The sequence below is a fragment of the Nymphalis io genome, chromosome Z (assembly GCF_905147045.1).
Source record: "Nymphalis io chromosome Z, ilAglIoxx1.1, whole genome shotgun sequence".
Taxonomy (NCBI): domain Eukaryota; kingdom Metazoa; phylum Arthropoda; class Insecta; order Lepidoptera; family Nymphalidae; genus Nymphalis; species Nymphalis io.
The window spans coordinates 3,268,686-3,276,832 of record NC_065918.1 but is presented as its reverse complement, the minus strand read 5'-3'; the positions used below and the strand labels follow the sequence as shown (position 1 = coordinate 3,276,832).

Here is an 8,147-nt window from a genome sequence, read left to right as displayed (position 1 = left end):
GCAAATTAATTTATCAGGGCACATAATCATCTATATTGACCCTCCTAGGTAAAAAGTAATTATAATCATTATTTTATTACAATTAATTGTAATGAACATGAATTAACAAGTCAACTGAGCTTACAAGTTATTGTTTTCTTGTTAATAATTTTATAATTAATATATCCCTATAACGTCCTATGACAATAATGGTTAACAATCTATCTCTAGTCTCTATGCTGGATTGCTTCTTGTTGGTTTATATTTTATTCGCATTTTATACTCCAATTGATAAGTCTATGGCAACATTGTATTGTAATATGTGGTAAAGTTCGAAGACTACTACTCTAAAATTAGGTTAGTTTTTACCTATTTTTACTAATATTTGTCATTTTTTTCGCTGTATATTTTAATTAACAGTTGTAAGTTATAGTTTAAGTAGTAATTTACATAGCAAAATAATGATAGTTAATTATTAAAATATTATTAATATTATAAACATGGCTGTTTTCTAGCTATTTCTCAACGTTTATGCAATATGTGTACATATTTTCCATATGAATTTTATTAGTAAAAGCATAACAAATATTAAAAAGTAAACTACGTACAAAAAATGTACGTCCTAACATTCATCTCTGTCATATGTTATATAACAAATTAGTGCGTTCTAATAATATTGTTTCATTAAAATACCAAATATACATATTTAGAAATTTATTTTTTCCCTTTTTAAGTAGATTATAGCTGAGTGAGATAGAGAAAAAATAATATATTTAAGAAAATAGGTATCTGAATTAAGATAATAATATCATGATAAAGTTCATCTGTAATTGATGAAATAGATTTCATTAAAAATAAAAAAATCGAAATAAACATTATTATATTAATATCAAAGTTGCATTCCTGATATGGAAACTATTATACTATCAATAAACTCAATTATATATAACTATTATCATTTCAGTTTATATGGCGATTGGTCGGTTTTTACGGAGGAACCTAGTGAGCATTACTTTTCCAACTTTGGCTGCAACATTAATTTGGCTTGATTGGAATCATACCAGAAAGTGGAAAGCTCAGCAAAGGAAATAAAATGGCTATTTTCGGAATCACTCCACGCTACATTTGGTTTGCTGTTCCCTTTTCTGGATTCTTCATAGGGAAATATCTGGATGACCAGGAAACTCTGAGAATGACAAACTTCAGAGATAAATCTGCTCTGTATGGCGGTAGAGTAAAGGAAGGTGACCCACCATCTTGGCCCTAAATAATGACATTATACAATTAAAGTGTAGAGGATTGCTTGTGTTTAATAAACTTAGTCATTGTATAATTTGTTTTATTGATAAACTTAATATACTTTCTTGCTTAAAATATTGCAAACAAGAAAATAGCCAACATACATATACATATTTTCTTAAATTCATATTTATGCCTGGTTTCTGAGATACTTTTATTGGTGGTTTATTTTTTAGTGCTTTCTAGTTCCATAACTTTCAACATTCCATTTTGTGACAAACTACAATAGCAATTTGGTTATTATGCTATCCTTTTATAAATTAACAGTAAAAACTTTATAATAATATTATTAATAGGACAACTCAACTAATATTTTAATACAGCTGCTACATTTGAAATTGTAGTAATCAATTTCAAGTAAATAAACTTCAGTCATTATTGAATGACATGATACATATTCTATTACACATTTACTGTTAAGCAATGCTTACCTATTACACAATTTTATTAAACTACATGACAGTTTAACTTGCATTCTCACTAGGCTAGGAGACAATTGTTTGTTGTATAACATTGCAAGAGAAAGGACTTTGCAAACTTATGGTCAACCATCTGCCACTTAATGTTGTAGCATATGTGAAATTTCCTTAGTAGACTCGCAAAAAACCCATACATTAAGATAGGGTTGTTTCTATTCTCCAGTGCTGGAACACCGATTAAGATATACTAAATATATAAATATTACATTTAGTATACTTTATCAATTCATATTTTGTTTGATTCTGTTATTAAATATTTAACTATTATATACAATCAAAAATAAATATGTGTGTTGGGTCATAATTCCAAGGGGCACAGGGGCTCAAAATAGATATTCTGTAGTTATGTACTCAGGTCATTAAATATAGTTACAGTATGTAACTCAGTCCAGGTATGTAAAATACATTAGTAGCTTTAAATTGTGTTGTAAATATACAAACATTATCTTTAAAAATACAGTGTATTTTTTTTTTAATAAACGTAGCATTCCTTTTTTAATAATAATTTTTTTTTATCTTGCAGTAGCGGATCAGTTACATGGCGCTTGTTCTCATCTCAACTCCAATTTCCAATAGGTCAGTAGGTTCCTAGCTGTCTATTTTTAACATTTGACAAGTCCTTTTTGCGCATCACACGACGCACCCCTTATTACCTTCTACGTCTACAATTACGACGTACTTCTAAAGGGTGCGTTCAAATAAGCAAAAAATTATTAAAAAATTGTTTATGTACCTGTTAATGTACCTTACTATAATATAGATTGAAATTGGCTTTAAAAATTGTTAATGAATGACCTTTCTTGGAAAATAAAATATGATCTACTCTTGGCTTATAACTGAAACTAATCAATTTATTTAAATTTTCATATAAAATTTTAAATAACTAAAATGGAATCAATTGCATTAATAACATAGTAAAAAGTTTATTAGTTAGTTTCCAAAGCGGGATTCTATGATTTTATTTTTAACCTGTTATTTACAATATATTCTTTTTAAATAAACTAACGGTTTAAAATTAATTTAATATAAATTACCATTCTATCGTCACAAATATCCAGGATAAATGATGAAAGCGTAATATAAAGTCATTATATAGTCATTGTTTTGAATAAGTACTTACTTACACATTTTTTATTACAATTTTCAATAACAAATTAAATAATATAACAAAGAAGCATATACAATAATAATGATTCATATATTGAAGAATATACCTTTTATAATGTCACCTTTGACCTAGCAACTCTTTGCTAGAACCTAAATCTAAATATTTCATTTTAAAAGTAGGTTGTAGTCATGGCAACTTTACGTCAATATTGTAAACATATAATATATATTGGCTACGGCGCAGTACAATTAATCAATAACCCAATACAGTTTTATTTTTAGCCGGAGCCCTCTACCTCCGGGCTAAGTGTTAGTTCAGTGTTGTTTCTAGTCGCGATGGATGTCTAGATTCTTAGACCTCAATTCTGTGAACCGTCGCTGCAATTGCGCTCGCAAAGTAAGAATAAATAATTATATTGTTAAATATAATTAACTGTAATAATTATTGTAATATTTTTTTATGTAAAATTAATTGAATAAGTATTTTCATAGTTTCATTTGAAAATAAATTTTATGATAAAATAATGTACTTATATAAAATTAATGCCAGTGTCCTGTGTATATTTTTCAGATGGCAGATTTAAAACCACTTTTGAAGCGCGCAAAGAAATCAATAGATAAGAGAAACTACGTCGAAGCCGAAATATGGTGCAAAAGAATTTTGGAAATAGACACACAGAATTACTTAGCCTTGGCTTACTTCGGTAAAATCCTTGGTGAAACCGATGAAGCTCTTGAATATTTTCAAAGAGCAATAGGCCAGCATCCGAAAAAATCATTTGCTTGGCAATGTCTGGCAAAATACTATGAAAGGAAAGATAATTCAAATTCTAAATTTGAACTGTTACGAGTTTATGATGAGATTCTAAAATTAAAAATAGATAGGGATAAAGCTGAGGAAATTATATGTAAAGTTGCAGAGATAGGATTTTCCCTCAAAGATCTTAACTCTGCCACTATTCTAATAAATTACCTATCTACAAAACCTGCACATTACTTATACCAGTTCACTGAATTTAAATTTCTTGAGATGTTGAATGTTACTGTAGCACCTGATTCAGAGCGATTATCAATGATAATACGTAAGATCACACAAAAAATTATAAGAGATCCTACAAATGATTCAATGTGCATTTTATTGGGAAAAATTATTCTGATGTACAGAAAATTTGCTCGAGCATTCCATTATCTGATGGAGTTGCCCTACTTCCCATCAAATGTTGTATTTCGCATGTGGTTTTGCAAATATTTATGCATAATCTTTGCACAATTTGAGACATTTTGGGGAGTTGTTATGGAGAACTACTATGATGATATTGTACAAGGATACAGAAATTCTAAGTATGCCAATCTTTTAAATAGTATGATCTTGTACAACAAGAAAAAATATTTGGACGCTTATTGTATTTGTAATCAGCTTGTAGATTATGAAGAAGTAGAAATAGCTGAGTCCCTTTTCCTTATAAAATGTACATTTAAGACAAGGAATTGGGCTATCTCTGAAGTGGTAATTAAAAAATTCCTGTCACGTGTAATAGATTTTAATTACACACTGGAATTAAATAAGTTTCTGTTCTTGGCTTTAGCACAGCAAAAGAAGTGGCCTCAAGCACTAGCTGCAGCTAGAAATATACCTCTTGATATGTTACTTGTACAAGAACAAGCAACACTTGCAACATGCTACATAGAAAACAAAGAAAATCCTGAGCATATAATGAATATTTTACAACCAACGGCTTACTATGTGCAACTTAAAGCTCTGGCTCTAATAGTAAACGAACACTATACTGAAGCAATTAACATGTTGCAGAGAGAGGCTGAAAACTCAGTAAATTATTTTTATATGGGTAGATCATACTGGCAGTTAAAACAGTATGAAGTTTCATACACTTATTTTCTCAAAGCAGTTAAACTGGATGCAAACTATGCCGAAGCTTACTTCTATATGGGAATGTTTTATGAATTTTTCAAGTTACAATTTTTCATAGCTAAACTTAATTATGAAAAAGCTCACCAGCTGGACCGTACAAACCCCAATATTCTCAAAAGATTGAGTGATGTGTATTTAAACTTGGATCTAAAGGAAAAAAACTACCATTTGTTACGGAATGTTAATCATCTTGTCATAACTCTTCCATGGCTGCATTTCCGCTTAGCAGTTTATTTTAAAGAAAAGAAGGACTGGAAGGCTACTATTAGACAACTTAAATATGTTGTCAAATATGATAATACAAACATACAAGCTCTTGAATACTTAGCTGATGCCTATGAAGCAGATAAACGTATAGATTTGGCAATCGAATGTTTGTATAAAATCATAGATTTGGTTCATACTAAAGAGGTCAAGTGCCTTTATAGGATTGCTAATATTCTGAATTCAGCAGAAAGATATCAGGAAGCTCTTAACTTGTTTGAAAAAATGTTACATTTGTCACCCAGGTCTTTGTTTGCACTGAAAGGAACAACAGACGTAAATATGAAACTTGCAGAAATAAATGCAAAAAGAGGGCATTTTCAACTTGCTAGACATGCCGCACAGAATTCTATTATGTACTTAATTACATCCATAGGTATTTGCAACAAGACATTCATAAATTGGAATATATTAGCTAATGCTATATTATTTATAGCAACACTACCTGATAACCATTGCTACCTTGAGATAAGGTTTGATTTAAACCAAGAACTCGGTAATTTGGGAAGCATAAACACCAAAATGAATATGTATAAGCTGGGCTATTACTGCTTTTGGCGCGGACAGTCTCTTCTACCATCTCACATTGAAAGGCACATGTGTCGATTGTTAGCATCGGAAATATTTGATGATGAGTTACGTGCTACGCTCGCTAGATATTCCAGTACTTATATGGCACTAGAGTATCGACAAGGAGTGGGCTACATTGCTAGACATAGAAATAACAGACCCCTGATGTGGAGACGTTAAATTATCTTCAACAAAAAATTATATAATTGAGTGTATATTTCAATGTCATAGCTATTTCAGTAAAACTTAATCCAAATATTTAAAATAATCATTATCATGCATTGTAATTTTTAAATGTAATCATTTATTATCGACTGAAGGAAAATTATTCCAAAAAATGTAAATGAGTGAATGGTAAACATGGTAAACCTAAGTAGTGGTTTAATAGCTATTGCAGTAGTATTTATTACAAATATTTAAAACAATCATTATCATAAGATGTAGTTTCTTAAAATGAGTACATAGATTAAAGATAACTCGTTTTGAAAAATTGTAAGCACTGTATGGTTCCACTTTATAGAACAGTAGTAATTATAATAGCTATTTTTTATTTATATTTATATTTAGAACATTACAAATATTTGTTTATTTTTTAATGACTATATTGACTAAAGGAAACTTATAAAATATTTAAATGAGTGAATGGTATACATGGTTACTTATAAACAAGTAGAGATTTTAATATCTATTTCAGAAGAAGTTATAACAAATATTTGAAATCAATCTTTATCATGACAGAAAATTTTCTTAAATGAGAAAATTAACTATGGAAATCTTATTTAACAACAGTTATTGGTAGTGAATACATATTTAAATCTAATAGTGTAGTAGTAATTTCCCTGTTTTAATAGCTATTTCAGATACAGTATTTATAATATATTCGAAATTAATCAATAATGTAATGTTGTCTTTCATGGTAGTGAAATGAACACATGTTTAAATATAATAGTGCAGTAGTAATTTCCCTGTTTTAATAGCTATTTCAGATACAGTATTTATAATATATTCGAAATTAATCAATAATGTAATGTTGTCTTTTATGGTAGTGAAATGAACACATGTTTAAATATAATAGTGCAGTAGTAATTTTCCTGTTTTAATAGCCATTTCAGATACAGTATTTATAATATATTCGAAATTAATCTGTAATGTAATGTTGTCTTTCATGGTAGTGAAATGAACACATGTTTAATATAATAGTGCAGTAGTAATTTTCCTGTTTTAATAGCTATTTCAGATACAGTATTTATAATATATTCGAAATTAATCAGTAATGTAATGTTGTCTTTCATGGTAGTAAAATGAACACATGTTTAAATATAATAGTGCAGTAGTAATTTTCCTGTTTTTATAGCTATTTAAAAAACAGTTTTTAAAATATTTGAAAGTAATCAATAAATTAATGATGCATTTTTTGGTAGTGAAGTGATGGGTTCACTTTATAATCTAATACCGCAGTAGTAATTTTCCTGCTTTAATAGCTATTTCAGATACAGTATTTAAAATATTTAAATATAATTAATAATTTAATGTTATCAATGTAGTTTAATGTGTAGATTTTAGAATATGTAGACAAGTTTCAATTTGTAATCTATATGTAAATGAGCTTATTTAAATCAAATAAATACGTAAAATAAAGTGGATAAAAGTTATTTATTTTAATCAAAACCTGCAAATACCTTATTTGCAATAAAAAATTAGTAAATCAAAAACAGTAACAAGGTATATGGTACCTTTTTTGTAGGTAACAAATCATCATCATATCAGCCGAAAGACGTCCACTGCTGGACAAAGGCCTCCCCCAAGGATTTCCACATTAGCCGATCTTGCGCTGCCCGCATCCAACGGCTTCCCGCGACTCGTCAGTCGTCGGTCCACCTTGTAGGGGGCCTGCCTATGCTGCGTCTTCCGGTTCGTGGTCGCCACTCGAGAACCTTTCTGCCCCAGCGGCCGTCGGTTCTGCGAGCAATGTGCCCCGCCCACTGCCACTTCAATTTAGCAATTTTTCGGGCTATGTCGGTTACTTTGGTTCGCCTGCGGATTTCATAATTTCTGATTCGATCTCGCAGAGAAACTCCGAGCATAGCCCTCTCCATTGCCCTTTGAGTGACCTTGAGCCTTCTTATGAGGCCCATTGTGAGCGACCACGTCTCTGATCCATAAGTCATCACTGGCAACACACACTAGTCGAAGACTTTCGACTTGAGACACTGCGGTATTTGGGATGAGAAGATATCGTGTAGCTTCGACGTAGAATTCGACGATTGACCTCTTTCTCGAAGTTGAACCTACCTAGTTGGATGGTCTGACCTAGGTAACAAATATATAAAATAATTTATGAGAATTTAATTAGACCTTAATTTTTTAGTCTATGAAAATTTGGCGAGAGGTATATCTCCTGTGGTGTTTACTCAAACTTTAAAACAACAAAACCCCGTGTTTTATAATCGGGGGATGTTTTTATGTTCCAAATATTATAATTTGTATAAAATATTCCATTTAAAATTTAATTAAAATAA

The 8,147-nt window shown here is 30.0% G+C and overlaps 2 protein-coding genes across 3 annotated transcripts; both read left to right on the top strand.

Moving 5' to 3' along the window:
* Positions 1-196: 196 nt before the first annotated feature.
* LOC126780459 (uncharacterized) lies at positions 197-1,312 on the top strand. Of its 2 annotated transcripts, none has more exons than XM_050504957.1 (2): positions 197-336; positions 944-1,312. In XM_050504957.1, exon 2 carries the CDS (start codon positions 1,073-1,075, stop codon positions 1,244-1,246), a length of 174 nt encoding a protein of 57 aa, XP_050360914.1. In that variant the 5' UTR covers positions 197-336; positions 944-1,072; the 3' UTR covers positions 1,247-1,312. The 2 variants fall into 2 exon arrangements, with proteins under 2 accessions (XP_050360914.1, XP_050360915.1); XM_050504958.1 differs by having other exon boundaries at positions 277-401.
* Positions 1,313-3,113: 1,801 nt separating this feature from the next.
* Positions 3,114-6,184, top strand: LOC126780461 (uncharacterized). The gene is made up of 2 exons (XM_050504961.1): positions 3,114-3,261; positions 3,436-6,184. Exons 1-2 carry the CDS (start codon positions 3,205-3,207, stop codon positions 5,806-5,808), a joined length of 2,430 nt encoding a protein of 809 aa, XP_050360918.1. The 5' UTR covers positions 3,114-3,204; the 3' UTR covers positions 5,809-6,184.
* Positions 6,185-8,147: the final 1,963 nt, after the last annotated feature.